General features: G+C 48.3%; 8 protein-coding genes across 8 annotated transcripts; 4 read left to right on the top strand and 4 right to left on the bottom strand.

Moving 5' to 3' along the window:
• Positions 1-787: 787 nt before the first annotated feature.
• On the bottom strand, positions 788-1,239 carry FSUBG_12633 (uncharacterized protein; the record flags this gene model as incomplete). The annotated part of the gene is made up of 2 exons (XM_036677440.1): positions 788-942; positions 996-1,239. The coding sequence occupies 2 exons, from the start codon at positions 1,237-1,239 to the stop codon at positions 788-790; spliced, it is 399 nt and encodes a 132-aa protein (XP_036531900.1).
• Positions 1,240-1,930: 691 nt separating this feature from the next.
• FSUBG_12634 (uncharacterized protein) lies at positions 1,931-3,062 on the bottom strand (the record flags this gene model as incomplete). Its single annotated transcript, XM_036677441.1, has 2 exons — positions 1,931-2,280; positions 2,336-3,062. 2 exons carry the CDS (start codon positions 3,060-3,062, stop codon positions 1,931-1,933), a joined length of 1,077 nt encoding a protein of 358 aa, XP_036531901.1.
• A 797-nt stretch (positions 3,063-3,859) lies between these two features.
• Positions 3,860-4,252, top strand: FSUBG_12635 (DUF2470 domain protein; the record flags this gene model as incomplete). Its single annotated transcript, XM_036677442.1, has 1 exon — positions 3,860-4,252. The coding sequence occupies one exon, from the start codon at positions 3,860-3,862 to the stop codon at positions 4,250-4,252; it is 393 nt and encodes a 130-aa protein (XP_036531902.1).
• A 400-nt stretch (positions 4,253-4,652) lies between these two features.
• Positions 4,653-6,939, bottom strand: FSUBG_12636 (lipoxygenase 1; the record flags this gene model as incomplete). Its single annotated transcript, XM_036677443.1, has 2 exons — positions 4,653-6,612; positions 6,665-6,939. The coding sequence occupies 2 exons, from the start codon at positions 6,937-6,939 to the stop codon at positions 4,653-4,655; spliced, it is 2,235 nt and encodes a 744-aa protein (XP_036531903.1).
• Positions 6,940-8,704: 1,765 nt separating this feature from the next.
• Positions 8,705-9,884, top strand: FSUBG_12637 (catalase; the record flags this gene model as incomplete). Its single annotated transcript, XM_036677444.1, has 2 exons — positions 8,705-8,879; positions 8,935-9,884. 2 exons carry the CDS (start codon positions 8,705-8,707, stop codon positions 9,882-9,884), a joined length of 1,125 nt encoding a protein of 374 aa, XP_036531904.1.
• Positions 9,885-10,260: 376 nt separating this feature from the next.
• Positions 10,261-11,887, top strand: FSUBG_12638 (uncharacterized protein; the record flags this gene model as incomplete). The annotated part of the gene is made up of 2 exons (XM_036677445.1): positions 10,261-10,272; positions 10,781-11,887. 2 exons carry the CDS (start codon positions 10,261-10,263, stop codon positions 11,885-11,887), a joined length of 1,119 nt encoding a protein of 372 aa, XP_036531905.1.
• Positions 11,888-12,181: 294 nt separating this feature from the next.
• FSUBG_12639 (arabinosidase) lies at positions 12,182-13,891 on the bottom strand (the record flags this gene model as incomplete). Its single annotated transcript, XM_036677446.1, has 1 exon — positions 12,182-13,891. One exon carries the CDS (start codon positions 13,889-13,891, stop codon positions 12,182-12,184), a length of 1,710 nt encoding a protein of 569 aa, XP_036531906.1.
• Positions 13,892-14,838: 947 nt separating this feature from the next.
• FSUBG_12640 (glycosyl hydrolase family 67 C-terminal) lies at positions 14,839-17,361 on the top strand (the record flags this gene model as incomplete). The annotated part of the gene is made up of 1 exon (XM_036677448.1): positions 14,839-17,361. One exon carries the CDS (start codon positions 14,839-14,841, stop codon positions 17,359-17,361), a length of 2,523 nt encoding a protein of 840 aa, XP_036531907.1.
• Between the last annotated feature and the right edge of the window lie 747 nt (positions 17,362-18,108).

Raw genomic sequence — 18,108 nt, forward strand, 5'->3', positions numbered from 1 at the left:
CGGAGGCCATACTCTCCAGCTGCGACCCCAAGAGCAACAGTTGCAATTATAATACCCCCAACTTGTACTTCAAAACTCAAGTCCGGCATTTCTTAGCTCTTGTATTAGTATAAGCTTTGTCTAGTAGTTTGGAGGGTTTGATTACCTTCTCAGGATGTATCTGGACAATGGAAAGTGAGGAGGCTGTTGATGATTCCTATAAAAGATTGTATATACTTTATAGATTTTAATGAAGTAACAATCCAGGTACGAGGGTAGAGGTCAAGTATCCTTTATATAATTGTAAACCAGGCTGTAGCATCTTAGCAGAACTTCAGAAACAACGATGCTATACGGGTTGAAATGAGGCCCGACATTATGCAGCCACAGGAAATAGATATCCAATCACAACAGGGATACAGGGCCACCAACGCGTACTGATTATAGGATTGCATGGAACTCTTTAATGAGAACCTTTATAGCATATGCACTTGAGGCTCTGCTTATTTTAACACTTTAATCGGGCGTAGGGGTCCGCTTTGTTTTCCGAAGTACAGCCCATCTCTGAATGTCCTTCAATGATTTGTGAGAATGCTTGAAAATACAATGCACTGACCCGCTGAACAGTGAAACACTTACTAATGGGGTTTGAGGCTACTGGTCTAATCACAACGTGGTTTGAGGTCTTATTTTGGCCAAAAATAATATTTTTATGATAGATCCATTCCAGATCCCATAACTCCTTCATACATCGGTCCTCAACGCCAGGTCATCCTTCTAACTACAATTCTCCTTCTTAACCTGTCCCTTAGTTGACCTTAGCCTGGCTAAGGTTCTGGATGATGTTGCCACCATCAAAGAGACCGTTAGCGGCCTTGGCGCGGCAAAGATCCTTTCCGCGCTCAATGACGTTGGCATCGCACTGCAGGTTCGCCTGAGCAACGCAGCTCAGTCGTCCACCACCTATGATCATCGTTAGCTACATATTCCACTCGGCATTGACTGATGTTACTCACAGTTGTTTCCACCGGGAACGCAGCGACCGGCTTGGCCGTTGGAAGCAGTGCAAGCGTCCTGCTTCAAGCTGGTGTTGGCGACACAGCATTCGCCGCTGGGGACAGGTCGGCCGCCGTTCTGACCATTTTGACGGGTGATGAGAACAGCGCTGCGAGGGGCGTTGCGCACACCCTCAGTGTCGACGATGCCGGCGGAGGCAACGGCAGCGAGGCCGAGAACAATGGCGGTGATAGAGAGCTGCATTTTGGATTGTTGAAGAAGGGGTTTTTTTTTTGGTTAATTTCTGGACGATTGATGGTGATGAAGAAGATATAGGATGCGAAATGGATTAACCGACCAGCGGAAGAGAATTGAAAGTAGTGATTAGATGAGATTGTTGAGTGAGTACTGAAGATCCAAAGACCGACGACTCGAAGCCTGGGATTTATACTTTTCTCGTGAAGCAAAACACCTCCTGCGATGCCTCGTTTAGCGCTGCCATCCAAAACGCGTGCGGCGTAGTTTCCCCTTGCCAAGTCAGACTCCTACAATAGCATACCGCCTATTGTCGTGAGGCTGGGGAAGGTTTGCAGAGATTGGATGAGACGAGCAACGCCTGGTGTTCAGGTCGAGACCAATGAAACGGTTCCAAACAGTGAAACAGGTTACATCCATCTCTCGCTACCCCTGGTCTGGGCCCGGTAGTAGCCGCTTTGGGATTAATTCCGACATTTCGCTTCCTCCGACGTCAGAGAAGTCATAGCTGGCTATATCCGCTATTCCCTTTCGAGCATAGGTGCAGGGGTCTGCGTTTGTCTAAACGAGCAAGGAACGAGATGTCCAGACAGATCTGAAATATCTCCTTGTAAGACCAGCAATTCGGGCTATTCTCTTGTTTTTAGCCGCTTTGTAGAATGTTTGCAACAAGTCTATTATTGAGCAATCCGAGACTCGCTTACTGGAAGTCCTTTAGGTTCAGGCCTGGCACAGCAATGTTCAAGTCTTCCTTATTCCGGGGTATGTTGAGGTGAGACTGAAGTGTGCAATGGCATTTTCGGGAAGAAACACTAGTACCGGAAGGGCCCATATTAGTGACAAGTGAAATAACAGTATACCACCAAAGGGGACGTTCCGGCCTTAGCATTGGCAAATTCAGCTTATTCATTTGTCTGAAGAGAACTTCCAGGAGTCTGAGAGAGCATTCGACATTGCACCCAACGAATCCAGAGACCACGTAGTCTTTCAAATTATAGATCTGGGAAATTATATCATCAATGACTGCACACCGCTGATTGTTGATTGCTTCTAGTTTGGGTCAGTGATTGTACCTGTAATAGGGTACTAAGGTATTTGAGCGTACCAAGAATTTGAGCGGGTATAGGCAGAGTAGTCTCGATAAGTGCATTTGTGCTTAGCACTGCGGAGATAGTCAATGCAGTGAACCGTACTTGGTCCCGGACTACCCAGGCCATGAACAAAGCAGTCGTTGCTTCATGGCCAAACGGTTTTATACCCATGATGCCATCCTCTTCAGACAGCCGAGTTGAGTATTTATCCCAAATCTTCATTGATAAGTGCCAACCCTGGAAGAATATTCGAACAACCTCGAGGCAGTCATAATAGTCGACTATAACACCGACCTGTGCTACGACTTGTAGACTTGGTTGAGTGGGAACGCAGGAGTGATGGCCATGTATAATGTCAAGGACGATGAGGAAAGCTTCGGCATTCCACTCTGGGGCTCTGATCTCTAAAAGGCCTTGTTCGTTTGGTTCTGACTCTTTGAATTTGCCCTGGATCATTCTTCGGAAGACTGGTGACGCAAGGCAGAGGTGCTTGGCAGAGACGCGAAACACAACCTGGTTTGGATCGCCATTCTCTAAATATGGGTCTAGCCATCTCATCTCATCCATTTCATCTTCTTCCGTTTCAGAACAAAAGGGAATGGGGCTGTTGAAATGGTGGCAAACCGTACTGGATATCGGTGCAAACTCATTTAGTAGTTCGGGAGGTGAATGCAAGTTCGGCTTCTGAAGAATCAGCAGGGCGTCTGCTTGCGGATCGAGCTCAAGAAGTGATTCCTTCATGACGACTTTTGAATTGAGCTGACTTGAAACTACAGTCGGGCAAATGGAGAAAACACAAAGTCTTCAGGACGAAGACCTTTTCAATTTTGGCTTGGTAGAAATCGAGGCGTTGGAAGAAGCTGTAAGTCATACAAAATATGGAAAAAACATAAACATATTTTGTTTATATCCTACGCGGTATTGAACGCCTCCCAGATAATTAGTTAGGGCTTGCAACAAGATTTATTGGTCATCGTGAAAGCTTATGGGTAAAAGCTTATATCGGGGAAAAAAATATCGTGTTGTCATTCATTATAAATATCGTGTTGTCATTCATTATCTGTGTTCGCAGCCTAAAGCTTAACCTTATAGGCAGCATTCATCCCTATCGCCTCCCACATAATTATATACAACTGCTGTCGAGAGACTACCGGGTAGGGACCTGTCTTTCTCGGTTGATTTGGCGCTATACTCATTCTGTAATGACATGTCCATTTTGTTGGTGGCAGAGTGGAGTAGGATATGATGCCTGAGGCATTACCAACAACAGAGGAGCATCTCTCGAGGCTTGTCTACTCGCAAGCTAGTATCAATGTAGAATTAGCATACTCCGAACAACGACTATCAAATGGCATTTTATGGATCTAGTGGCTCGCAAACTTGGACAACCTCGGCTGTAAAATTGTTTAAATAGCCCATCTTCTCTCATCACAATTGGGATAAATAATGTTCGCCCTTGAACAGTCTCAAGGAATTTCACCACTGTCATAACGCGTCGCGTACCATATTTAACCGCCAATTAGGCGAATTCCGTCACCATGTCTACGCGCTCACCACCAGTAAAGATCACCGAATACGCGAGACCACGCGGCATCACCGCCCTCGTCTTTGGAGGCGCCGTATTCTCTTATTTATGCTTAGCTGGCGTCACCTTGATATCCGAAAACAACGAGATCTGGCAAACTCTCGATAATATCTCGCCGGGTAGTGCAGACACGTTTCGCTGGATTGTCAAGACTGGGGTCCCGCCACTTATCGTGATACACTCCATCGAGGCTGTGGCATTTGACCGCACAAGATTAATGCCACATGGCGTTCCGAGATGGGGATTGTTATGGTGGAAGTGGGTTCTGAGCTGCTGGATCGAGGGGATTGGATGTTGGCAGCGCTTCGCTTCTGTTGTTAACGCGAAGAAGGCGGCGGCAAAGTAACGCCAAGAGACGGGGAGAGTGAGACTCGGGCACTGTCTGAGACACATTGAACGCGTCGCTGATGCGGAAAATACGTCACTGATGTCTCGCGAATGTTTTTGAATGAGAGTTGAGACGCGCTCGAGCTCAAAGTTTCTTATCGCCACTCGAAGCGTATGGTGGAATGGTCTTCCAAATTCTACAAGGTCAATGACGGCTTGATATTGCAGACAGATGCCTTTTCGCAGAACTCTAGCTGGGCAAGACCCAAGATACACTTTCACGAAGTCATGCTGAATTAAATGTTCACGGGGAATCTTTGCACACTTTGAAGCTCATTTCTCGATAACATATAAATTAAAAAGCTATGCAACTGATTGTGATGTGAACCCAAGACCGAAATCTCACCAAATAGAGTTCTCTAAATCAAGATGGAAACAGCGGTGACCTCTGGCTGGAGAACAGGGTACTCAATAGAACCAGGAGTCTGTATTGCAGAGACATACTCAAATGCCAGACTCGCATTCTTAAGCCGACTGTAGAAAACCTCAGCCGCGTCCTTGATAGCTTCCGAGTTCAACTCCTTGTTCTCAGTGATGGTGCGGTCCTTGTTCACGTTGTACAACGACTTGGCGTAGGTGATGAGGTTGTATCGGTCCTCAACCTTGAAGCTCAACAGCTCGGGCAACTGCGCAGCGAGGAGCCAGTCCTTCCACTTGGCGTCCTTGAGACCGATGGGGAGAGCATCGGTGAGATGTTGCTCCTTATAGCCCTGAAGATCGCTGAGGGTCTTGGGCAGGGGAGTACAGAGCGCGGGGGGCTTGGAGGGGACGAAGCTGTAGTAGTAGTCCTGGAGGTAGTTGACAGCTGTGTGCTGGGGTGATGCAGTGTGGATGCACATGGTGACGGCGTCGATGAGCTGATCGACTGTGGTGATGGTAGGGAAAGAAGGAATCCGGCCACTGGTCTGAATCTCCTTGCACCAGTCGGCGATACAAGCTTCCTTGGCCACGACATCATCCGACGTATACTTCGTCTCAAGAACAGACTTGACAAACTCCCTGATAATACCCCAGAGGAGATACATATCAGTAGCATAAGGATAATTGCGGTACTTATCACCCTTCTCCCCCTCGATGTCAAAGCCTCGTTTCTTGAGATCATTGGGAATGTACTTATCCTGAAAGTTGAAATTCTCGTACGACCAGTTTACCAGTCCAAAAGCACCGACCTTAGGATCACGCTTGGCCCCAGAGGCGAAACCGGAGATGCGAGCAATGACGAGAGGGACCAGAAGCTTGCGCGCCGCGTCGTTGAGAGCAAGGGTTCGGAACCAATGCGGACTGAGGATCTCGTAGAGAATGTGACGCTCGGGAATGGTTCGGTTGGTGGCGACGATAATAGCCTCCTCGACCATGTGTGTATCGACAAGGTGAGTAGCGACCTCGTGTCGTGCCCAGTCCGCTGTTTGGGCAACGGTCTTGGCGTATCTCCAAGGCCAGTCGTCCTTCTCAGCGACTTTGCCCTTGTCATCAGGGTTCAATCTCTGGTTGAAGATGGTGACGGAGTTGTCGAGAGAGCCCTTGTAGTCAAGGGTGATGGCCAGCGGGTGAAGGCGGCCGTCCTCGTGAAGCTGGAAGACAACGACCGAGGCGGCAGCGTACCGATAGCTGGGTTGTCCGTTGGGATCAGGGTTCGGAATGGTGTTTTTGAACTCTTCGTCGTCCTTGACGCCAGTGGCTTCACGGAAGTAGGAATAATCCTGGATCAAAAGATCTTTGCCTTCCTCGAGCAACTTCTTCACCGCGTCAAGGCCTTGCTTCTCTGCCTCGGCAATGTAAGCCTTGATCTTCTCAGCAGGAGCAGTCTCGATGGTCGATGGGTTAACACCGCTAAAGTGCTGCTGCGCAAACTTGGCATCAGAGTACCAATCATCGTGTTCACCCATGTTTCTGCCCTTCATGATGTCTGCGTTCTGGCTTTGCTTGACGCCATTGACAACAGCACCATTGGAATTTGCACCCTGGCCATCGGCTGTTTCTTTATCTGGCTGATTGTCCTTGCTCCACTTCTCAACGTCGGCAAGAGTTGGGCCGACGTAGGGACCATCGGTTGATGAGAGTTCCTTGGGGATGATGAAGGAGAACATGAAAGCAAGCTTTTGGACAAAGCCAACCTCGGTCTGGTTAAAGATCTGTCCGACGCCGTCTTTTCTGGGGCCTCCATCTGCACTTTGTTGCTCTTCCTTGGGAAGAGTGTTCAAATGGGGAGGGTAGGCATCGCTAGGGTCGCTCCATTGGTAAATGTCCTGCTTGACAGCGAGATCACGCTTGACGGGGAAGATGGGCTCATATCCTTGAGTGTCAAAATGAGAGGCGGCCCTGTCAAACGTCAGCCGGTTGCATAATAATTAACGCAGATGGTCTTGCTTACGCTTCTTCGAGAATCTTGTACAACTCAGTCAAGGCTAATCGGGTACCCATATAGGTGCCAGTCTGAAGACCCTTGCGCGCAACAAGCTTGCCATCGAGGGCGCCAGTCTTGTCAGTGCTGAGGACGATACCCTGTCTGAGAAGCTCGTTTAGGAAGACGCCCTTGTCCCAAACCTCGAGAGGATCGTCTTCAACAGCATAGTTGACCTTGGAGTTGAGAATCTCGTCCAATGTCAACTGAGGAGGACGAGGTGCAAGAGGAGGTGCTGCTGCCATGGTGAAAGATGTGCTTGCTTGGTAAAGATGAAGATGTAATGATGAGGGGATGAAGAAAGTGAATAGAGATTTTAGTTGATGCTTTCTCAACTACTTTATATCTTATTTACCTTTCAATCTTAGTTGCTCTACCAAATATGGAAACTCGCGGCCGCTGACCGAAGACTGACCCTCAGCCAACATCGCCTTGGCGTTGAACACAAACAGTCCAGGTCCGTAAGCAGATACTGGTCCATACGGGTCTAGAATATGCGATGTTTCGGATCACAAACTCAGCTCGCCACAAGAGCAGAACCATGTCTCTCAGCCAGCCACGGGCACATATCTGCATCTCAAGAAAACGACCGGGCCTCGTCAAGGAGCACAGTCTTCACGTTTGTGAGTTAGCTTCGGTAAACGAACAGATGGCCCCAGACCGCGCGGCCCGAGCCTGCATCGAACTAGGTACCTAAGCGTCCAAGGCCATTCACCTCACCACGCACTAAGGCTAGACAACAATACTTGCTCAAACTATTAACTGCAGGGAGTAATCAAGCGGACAAGCCGATCAATTCAGCGCACGGATCTGAGTAAGCGCGAAATCATACAGGGAAGACCGTGCTCTAAGTCCCTGCTTCAGCAATTCCTAATAAAGGCATATGCATATAATCAACCGGGGCTATACGAGCGAGCTGGCCACTCTCAGAGGGGATAATTGACAGCTGCGCAAATGAGCGGTGTGCATTTGGTCATCACGCTCAACAAACAGATTTAGGCTCTGCTAGATCTCAATTGTTTCAGTTGGCACTAGTTCGGCTTGTTATCTTCTGCAAAACGGCTAGACATTTCTATTGTGGCTGGCTAGTCGGACCTGAATTGGCATTGGGGCTCATTCTAGCGCGTTTTAGGGCCTTAGACGTGACTGAAATAGGCTACGTGGCCTGAACTAAGAACAAAACGGCGGGATCCGCAACTGCAGCGACTATTTGGTCTAAAATCCATTAACGCACGTTCTATGCATCGCTATAAGCAAGGTTGGTTGTGCAGCCCAATCACGACTGAAGAAAAGGTGCTGACGTTCAAGCTAGGCATGTGTGTCTTGGATTTCGTCACTAAGCCACGTTATTATCGCAATGACGATAGAACCATCCCCGCCCGCGTATAGCATCCAATGTTTCGGATCATTCTTTCCGCTTCGCCAAGTCTGCTCTGGCAGCCAAATGCTTTATCGCGACTCTACATAAAGCTTAAACTTTACCTAGCTCGGTATACGAATATTACATGTATGCCGCTATTCGAGGAGGAAGATTCTTGTCCAGTCGACAGTTGATTAGCGTAAATAATCCCTGGTAATATCGAGCTTTTCCAGCAGCGCAATATGGGATAATTCCAGAATATGCTGCACGCATGCTCTACCCCTCCTGTCAGCGTAAGCAATCTTGACATCGCTGTGGCTGGCTGAAATGCAAGCTGATGGAGTCTTCGCGATGGAAACAAGTCTGGAACCTTAATCTTACTCCATGTCTTGACTGCAGGATTACTAGTGGTGGGCGATAGAGTCCGGAACGCCTCCCTCAACTTGGCAGCGGCCGCTTTGGAACAGTAACCCTTCTTTCGTGATTATTCTGTTGGGTTGAGAGCTGAAAACTAGCAGGAACTCGCAAGAGTTGTGTGCTGAGTCCCTCAAGGTCAGCTTCGTCTGATGCTCAAATATCCGCTCTTCTCGCTTCAAACTCACCATCAGACAAATTTCCCATCACCTACCTATCTACAAACTGCTTTCATCATGTCTACGCAAATAGTTTACCCCAGCACTGGTGTGACCAGCACACCAGACCAAACATCCAAACCTGCTCCAAATGTTTCGTCGACCGAGACTCAACAGCCAAAAGACCAGCTCCCTCAGGACTTGGTCAATGCTATGCAAGCAATCTTTGGCAAGCATCCTGGCTACCGAACAAGTAAGTATTTTCAAACAATCGATCTTGATCCAGGGCTCACAGTTTGCCTCTACAGCTCATGCCAAAGGTCTTCTTGTCGAGGGTACTTTTACGCCAACAGAAGAGGCCAAGAAGCTTTCCACAGCTGCCCACTTCAACAATCCTTCGACCAAGGTGATAGCACGGTTTTCTGTTGGCGGCGGTCTCCCCCATGTTGCAGACGTGGCCGATGGTGCTACGCCCAAGGGCGTCGCTATTCGCTTCCAGATTGATGAGAACACTCACACTGATCTGATCAGCCACTCATTCAATGGATTTGCAACCCGAAATGGCGAAGACTTTCTTACCTTCCTCAAGCTCTTCGGCGCTGATGGGTTTACCGACGCGCAGCTCAAGAAGGCCAAGGCTGGTGGAGGAGACTACTCCAAAGAGCAGAAGGCTTATGATCAGGCCCACGCTGCGTTTTTGTCTTTCCTTGGAAACCCCGAGCACAAGTCTGCTGCTGTCTTTGTTACCTCGGAGAAGCCCAATCCTCATAACTACGGAACCATCACGTACTACGAGCCCAACACTCACGTCTTGACCAATAAAGACGGCGACGTTACAAACGTCCGCTACCGTCTCGACCCTGCTGATGGGGAGCACCTTTACCCCAACAAGACTCCTGAGGACAAAGAAGTGCTTGCGAAGCTAGGCAATGACTACTTGGAGGATGATCTCCGAGAGCGCTTCCCAGATAAGCCAATCGTGCTGACCATTCAAGCGCATATTGCGGGCCCGGACGATGTGCTAGATGACGCTACCATACCATACAAGAGCAAGACGTTCATCCCCATTGGCAAGCTGGAGATCAACAAGGTTTCGGATGACAATGCTGCTCGGCAGCAGCAGATTGCATTCAAACCTAACCCGGAGAAGGGCGGCATTGAAGGTATCAAGTCATCCAACGACCCCTTGATCCAAGCACGGAAGGGTGTTTACTGGATTAGTGCGGATCAACGAAGACATGAGAAGCAGGTTGAGTAGAACACTGTTCATGATCAGTGTCTAAGTCTTGAGTTAGATATCTTATTTGCAGTTGAGACTCATGGCTGAGAGCTTGAGTCGGCAGACAGAATCAGAACAGAGAACTAAGAGCTAGTTTAATGGCCCTGATCGGCGTAGACTGATCGCGACCCGCAACCTTAAACTTAGTGGCAGATAAGCACAGTTTTTGCCAATCGCTACTGAAATAAATGAAATGGTTCATGCAATGGTCTAATCATACATAGTCCGAGTATAGTTCAATTTCATTGTGCGAACTACATGGTAATTAAGATGATCCAGTGTTATATATGCTTACGTAGATACATGAAGGAGATTAGTAAACCATTGACGGAACAACCCAAACTTCCGCTGGGACATGGTCTTATTCGTAAGTATAGGGCATCCAGTGAATCCAAACAAGTTAAGTTTCCATAACTTTCGCCCTTGTGGCATTTGAATAGGAGGGTTGTAGAAGTGAGAACAGGTAGAGAATATACAAGATAGGAATGAGAGAACAAATTTGACCTTAATTGGTAGATTACTATCCCTGCTTCTAGGGGCGATTCCGCATTGGCTGCGGCAGCTTTGATATGCCTGGCATTTGTAGAAGACATCGGAAGAATGCAGCTAAAACTTCGGAAGACCCTCGGCCGATGCCATGAGAAGATTTCCCCGCAATCGAGGCTTTCCATGGCAATGAGGATCCGCTCTTTCGTATCTGCCCATAACGTTTTCGGCCTTCAACACCTAAATTAGGATGGCAACACTAGCGTATCCTATGGAGTGCCCTTGCTGCGAAGCCACTCTTCACTCACTAGATGACCTGAAAACACACCTACGGACTCGTCAGGTCTGTACGTTCTCTAGTCCACGTCAGGCTTTCTGACTCTATATAGTCCCAGGTTCAAGCGCTTGAGAACGAGCTTTTTCGTATTATTGAACGAGCAGAGCCTAGTGCCTCCGAGGCTCTAGAGGATACACAGACGTCAGACACCACAGACACGGGATCTGATGAGACAGATTCTCTATCAGAGACACCTCGGCTAAAAGAAGAAGTGGTGACACCGGAGGATAACATCCGGGCCGACCCTGACTCTAGCTACATCGGCGATTGTTTCATCGATCAGTCCGAGAAGAATTTTATGCAATTGCTCAAGAATGGATCTCCGCAGTATATCGATGGTTACAGAGTATCTCCCGAGCAACGATATTTCGAATTGCGTGTTGCTTTCAAAGAGAGTACTAAAAAGCCTGTCCATCACTGGATTCCAGAGGCCACGGTTCAAAAGTTTGATAATGCTGCTGTTTGCACATACTGGCACGCCCGTATGGGTGCCGACGGAAGGCCTGCAGGGCGGCCCTACGACGAAGTTGATGTTCAAGTCCTCAAGATCGTTGGATTTAAGGACAGGAGCCAAGGAGACTTTTGGGTTCAGACCGTAGGAGATCCTGTCCTCCACCCTGATCTCATACCCACAATCGAAAAATGGTCAGAGGATCCAGAAGAACCAGAAGGTAAAGCCTTGTTCCGATATAGACCTACCTATCTACCCGTTGCTGAGGTGCGAGACAAATGGCCTCGCCAGTACGAGCACTGGCTGAACCGACCAAAGCGACGAGAAGATCGCAAGTCTCTCCAATTACTGTATGGTCACCGAGAAAACCCCAACTACGAGCGATTTGAGATCTCAAGGCTGGCTTTTAACTGGGCTCCGACATGGTGTGACGAGAGAGTTGTCCATAATTCGCATCCTTTTGCTCTTCTTACTTACTTTAAGAGCGACCCAGACGTGCGAACAGGGGGAAATAACACGTCACTGATTCCACCAAGACTATTCAAAATTGTTCGATGGCGTCGGGGTGATGAGGGACAACTTCTTTTCACCTACCAAAAAGTAGGAGAGTCTGAACTTGAGGATGATTTAGAGGAGAGAAATTTGGAAGGTATAGAGAAGCTTGATAAGAAGATGCTTAGTGCATATAGGAAGAAAAATAGGTTATAAGAAGTAACCTTAATTAGGTATTTAAATTCTGATTATCATACTGTAAACACATTCTATTAGGCTTAGAGAGATATATACTATACTATTGCTGGTTGGCATTGGTGTGTTTCGCTACAGAAACCTAGAGGACCACGCACAAAGAATCACAAGAGACCAAGTAGCGCACTGCCAAGCCTCAGGGGAACGGCAGCAACCTGGTCAGTCTCATAGCCCAGTCCTCATGAGGTTAAAATCCGTAAGTTATACCTTGTTATTTGTCATAAAGGGTAATGGCTTGCAACTTGGAGTACTTTATCAATACTTCACTGCCACAGTAAACGAGGCTGATTTGGTAATATCAACCACAGAGTACGAGACCTTAACTGCTTGCTTGCCTTTTTTGCGGGAATCAAAGCCAGAGATCGAATATCCGCCATAACCCTCAAATAACTTGTCATCTGTGATACCGTCCGAGTATCGCGCAGATACAACCATGCCCTCGAGGTCAAGAGACTCGCCAATTCTGTAGAAGCGCTTCTTGGGGGGAATTATCTCAATAGAGAGTAAATTTGCCCCGCGAAGGGCTGCATGTTCAGCGGTAGTAAGAGACCAGATGTGGCCGTGTCGAATGACGCCGAGTGACAGATCATAATCAGGCTTCTGCGTCCAGTTGATTGGCCGCCAGTCTGGCTTTCCAACATCCGCGGTCCAGTAAGGTTGGTACTGCTCTTCCATGAATTCTCCTGATGGCGAACCAGCCCACTTTTGGTCTGCATACATGTAGAAGCCTTTGCCCCGAGGATCCCCATGGTTTGCTTTGAAGACCAGCGGGCCTTCGGCGTACGTGGTGTTCATTGTGCGATGGGTGATGCATGTTGCAACGAGCTCCCATCCATCTGGCTGTGCGAGGATTGATCGTGCTCTTTCTTGGTAGAGGTCTTCTGAATCACATGGTAGTCCATACCAAGTAAGATTTACTCCTGTTGAGTTGCGGTCGGAAACTATGCGTTGGTAGTATGCATTCCCGTCCGGGATAATAACTGGATCCAGCGTTCCGTGGCCAGTTCGCGCTGTCATCACTTTTGCAGGGCTAAAGTTGACAAAATCCCGAGTCGTTGAATACAATGTCTGCCCTCCGGTCAACGGATAACGGCCATTGGGATCGCTTTTGTCAGCGGAGTAGTGCGTCCCTTTTGGGTACATGCTAGAAGTCCAAAAGACAACAAATTCCCCGATTTCGGGATCCCAGATAGCCTCTGGAGCATATGTCATCCCAGCTTCCTCCGGCGACACGAGGACATGGCGTTGTTGAGACCAGTTACGCAGGTCGTCAGATTCCCAGACCTCAATGTAGCGACTCGCACCACTTTGAGCCCAATCCCAGTCCTTCCATCCGTACTCTACCCCGTCAACATTGAGATCAGATGCAATGAGAAAGAACCTGTCGCCCTCTGGTGTGCGTACAACCACGGGATCCCGGGTGCCATGCATGCCCTTGGTAGAGTTAAGGACAGCTTTGCCGTCATTGTTGGCTACCCAGGCCGTCGGATTGTTCCCCACGCTCGTTGCAAAGTAAACTTGCTGGCCTATGTTGGAATTTGACCTTGCAAAGTTTGTCATGGCGTAACGGGAGAACTGGGCAACGTCAACGGATGGTTGCACCGTGACTGGAAGCTGGCGACAAAGCGGCTGATAGCCGCCATATTTGAGGCAAGCAATCAAATGGACCGTGATAGCATCAGAGCCGACGGCCGGCCGCTTGACGACACCCGCAGCAATTCTACCACGAGGCTTATCGGACACCACAGCTGGATGCGACGATTTCCAATGTATGTTTAGACCTGGGTACGCCGGTAGTTCGGTTGGGAGATGCAGATAGCCACGGACATTGTCGGAGTTAGGGATAACAATGGCGTCTAGTACCTTTGTGCTAGATAAAGATGCATCAATGGCAATGCACAAGGAAGATGTAAGGAGATTTGCGAGTACCAAAGCGCTGCAGATGCTGGCAACGTAGAGAGCCATGTTCTTCGGAGAGCTTATTTGTGATAGCTGGAGCCATCAGTAACTTCTAGGACGGTCGGGTAGCCGATGCAACACACTCTTATCTTAGGAGAGGATTCTTCATGCTGCAATGAGAACGGAAACCATTCAGGCTGCGGTAAGAATGCCGATCTTGCCACAGTTTCGACATACAACTTGTTTTTGATGTCTGACGATGGAGGATTTATCCTGCGGGGCTTTGATAAGATGTAATATTTGCCAAAAGACTATGAGTACAAGTCAGAGATCGGAACTATTTAGGCAAAAGCCAATATTATCGTTGTGTACCGTCCGGCATGCAGTTGGCTCATGCCTCCAGACGTTTGCGATGTCCGGACAGCACGCCGAGGTGACTAAGCGGCAGTCGCTGTGAGAAAACAAGAGTGATGGACAGACCGAACAGGATCTAGTATTCATCATTGGTCCGGCTGTTGGTTGCATCTTTAGTGTCCCGGGTCTTGTCGAATCTCCCCGCAAACCCCGCATTCTTGTTTGATCCCAAAGATTTGTTTGTTTGTCAATTTCAGGGGTTTGAGACTGTTTCCCGGCTATACCATGATCTGCAATGAGTCCAAATTCCACCAATTAAAACGTCGTGTTTGAAGGGCTTATGCAATTGTCGATGATCCTATCCAAACTGATTCAGGAAGCCAGCCCTGCCAGGTGGGTTATTTCTTGCCTCATCATCGCGTTGATGGTATATTAGGCTGAATTCGTTTTGTGCGAGGCTTGTCTCTTCGGGCTCACATGAGCGTCATGCCCAGCCTTGTGCGTACATCAAATGTAGGTGATAATGCATTCCTCTAAGTTAAATGATAATAAGTAGGTTGTCCTTCGCGAGTGATGAACCTTGAAGCTCCCATGTCCCTTTATCACTATTTCCTGTCGTCTCTATCCTAGTGGCCTCCATAAGGTCATAAACTGGCAGTATGCTATTTCGGACAGCAGTGGTGTCGTCTCTGGCACTATATGGCCTAGCTGTGGCTGAGACGGGCATTGATGGCTGGCTTCGCTACAAGAAGCTACCGTACAAAGCCCCCAACGACTTCAAGCATCCCAAGAGCATCATCACTCTCAATGCAACCAAATCCAGCCCCGTATACACTGCTGGCACCGAGTTAGAGGACGCCTTCGCGGGTATCTTTGGAGAGCAGATCCCGCGTAAATTCAAGGGCTGCGACCACCAGAACTCCATAATTGTGGGCAGTCTTGACGCCTATCATGATGGGTGTGGCAAGGCACAACTCCCCGCGCCTCTCGAGGAAGACGGGTTTTGGCTCCGTATCAAGGGTAGTTCCGTTAAGATTATCGGCCATAATGAGAGGGGCGCACTCTATGGCGCCTTTGAATACGCATCCATGCTTTCCCAAGGCAACTTCTCAGACATTTCCTACGTCTCCAATCCAACCAACGCTATCCGCTGGACCAATGAGTGGGATAATATGGACGGCACTATTGAACGCGGCTACGGCGGCAAATCAATCTTCTTTGCGCAAAACAAGACTATGCCTGACAAGGCCCGGGTGAAGCAGTACGGCCGGTTGCTGGCGTCCATCGGTATAAACGGTGCCATCCTGACCAACGTCAACGCCAACCCTATCACCCTGAAACCGGACAATATTCGTGGACTTGGCGAAATCGCGGCAATAATAAAGCCGTACGGCGTACAAATTGGCCTTGCACTCAACTTTGCTTCCCCGCAGACTTTGGGTGGGCTATCGACGTTTGATCCACTCGAGCCATCCGTTATCTCCTGGTGGGAAGACATCAAAAACCTGATCTATGATGAAATTCCAAACCTTGCAGGGTACCTTGTCAAAGCCAACTCCGAAGGACAACCAGGACCGCTCACCTACAATCGCACGCTGGCCGAAGGAGCAAATCTCTTCGGAGATGTCCTCAGACCGCATGGAGGAATCGTCCTATTCCGCACATTTGTGTATGAGATGCTTAATATCACCGACTGGAAGGCAGATCGCTCTGCAGAGGCATATAATGCGTTCCAAGGTCTCGATGGAAAATTCCATGATAACATTATCCTTCAGATGAAGTACGGTCCACTCGATTTCCAAGTTCGGGAACCTGCACATCCCTTATTTGGATACTTTAAGAATGCCAACGCTGGTATTGAGCTTCAGATCGCACAAGAGTACCTGGGACAGCAAGCACATACCGTCTACCTGGCTCCTCTCTGGAAAGAGATATTAGATACGGATCTTCGTGTTGATGATAAGCCATCTTTTGTGCGAGACATCATCTCGGGCAAGCGGTTCAACCGTCGGATTGGTGCATTCTCAGGTGTAGCGAATGTAGGGATGAGCCAGACATGGACTGGTAGCCATCTCTCTATGTCTAACCTTTATGCATTTGGCCGCTTGGCCTGGAACCCTATCGATGATCCCGAAGCAATTATTAAATCGTGGAGTCGTCTGAATTTCGGTCTTCATCGTCAAGTGACAGATATCGTCACGCGTATCGCCATGGAGTCATGGCCGGCATATCTGAACTATAGCAGTGGAGACCTGGGACTGCCGACCCTTACAGATGTTACGAATAACCACTTCGGACCGAATGTCCGAGCTGGCGATGACAACCCTTATGGTATCTGGACTCGATCTGATTCATTCTCTATCGGTATGGATCGTACTGTGGCGAATGGTACAGGCTTCTCCGGTCAATACCCTCCCGCATTGGCAAAGAAATTCGAAGACATAGAAACCACACCCACGAACATGATCCTATGGTATCATCACGTCAACTACACACACAAGCTTCCGACTGGAAAGACAGTAATACAGAATCTCTACGATGCCCATTATGCTGGGGCCGAAACGGCACATACTTTTCCAAAGTTATGGATGGGAGCTCAAAAATATGTTGACGAGGAACGTTTCAATTCTGTTCTTTTCCAGCTCACTTTCCAAGCAGGTCATTCGATCGTGTGGAGAGACTCCATTGTGGACTATTATCACAACCTTACAGAGGTTCCTGACGAGGCGGGACGTGCTGGACACCATCCATGGCGTATAGAGGCCGAGGCTATGTCTTACAGCGGATACAAGACCGCCGTGCTAGACCCTATCAAGTCTGCCTCTACTGCCACGTCTCTCGTAACACTAGGTAATAGTACAGTGGCCACAGCTAGTGCGAAGCTCGACTTCGAGCCTGGGAGATATGACGTCGCAGTTGTGTATTTTGATATCCTCGGTGGGACTTCACAGTGGGAAGCGTATCTGAACGGCAAGTCTTTGGGGAAGTGGGTTGGCAATCTGGAATCAACCCTCAGCCGCGCAGCAATGAAAGAGCCAGATGGCGCTTCCAAAGCCCGTATCACGTTCCCAAATGTCAAGATTGCCAAAGGGGATATCTTCAAGGTCGTAGGAAAGGCGGACCGCGCGGAATTGGCACCTCTGGACTTTGTAGCATTTCTGCCCCAGGGAGTTATTGATTGAAACGATATTAGCTTCGAATCCCAGAATAATGCAAGGTATTTAAAGTAATAAAGTATGCTGTTATGCTTAAATGTTACTGGTAAAGTACCGTTGCCTCTTAGGACTCTCTCCAGTGGGAACAGCCTATTAACCAGGAAGATTTGCTTGAATCTCCATCCTTTGCATTGGGTTTCAGGGCAGCCCAGGGCTTTCACGTCATTATTTGGATGTTTGAGGAACGGCAAGATATATTAGCAACTTTCACAAAGCAGATTGTGGTGCCTATGGAATCTATGCAGCCCCGAGTTGTTAGGGTCCGTGCAAGGCGAGAATAGCCTGAAGCGGGTATTCAGGTAGCATTACATATAACAGCGCGTTTACAGAGACAAGTAGTTATCATTACCGCCTCTTCTAGTTCTCGCGTTTATGAAAAGATTCAGTTCACTTATGAGGACTATTCTACCCGGCAATACTATTTACAGGTATAGGCTGGTTCGCAGCAACCATGGGCTTAGGTGGCCACTCTCCAGCATCGAATTCACATTCCAACGAATGATGACCAGAGTGAAGGATCCTCGTTGCCTCCTCCTCACAGCTAAAGTCTCTTCACACTTCGGAAGGTAAAGTCACCAGAGCCGAGCAGTTGGGAGGAATAGTTAACGACATCGTAAACGTTTAACCTTTAAGCTTCTATTTACATATAATAAGCCCGTAAGGTCTATTAAATAATACCTTTATTATATTAAAAATTATTATATATTAATCTTA

The sequence above is a fragment of the Fusarium subglutinans genome (genome assembly GCF_013396075.1).
Source record: "Fusarium subglutinans strain NRRL 66333 chromosome Unknown NRRL66333_c0000280, whole genome shotgun sequence".
Classification (NCBI taxonomy): domain Eukaryota; kingdom Fungi; phylum Ascomycota; class Sordariomycetes; order Hypocreales; family Nectriaceae; genus Fusarium; species Fusarium subglutinans.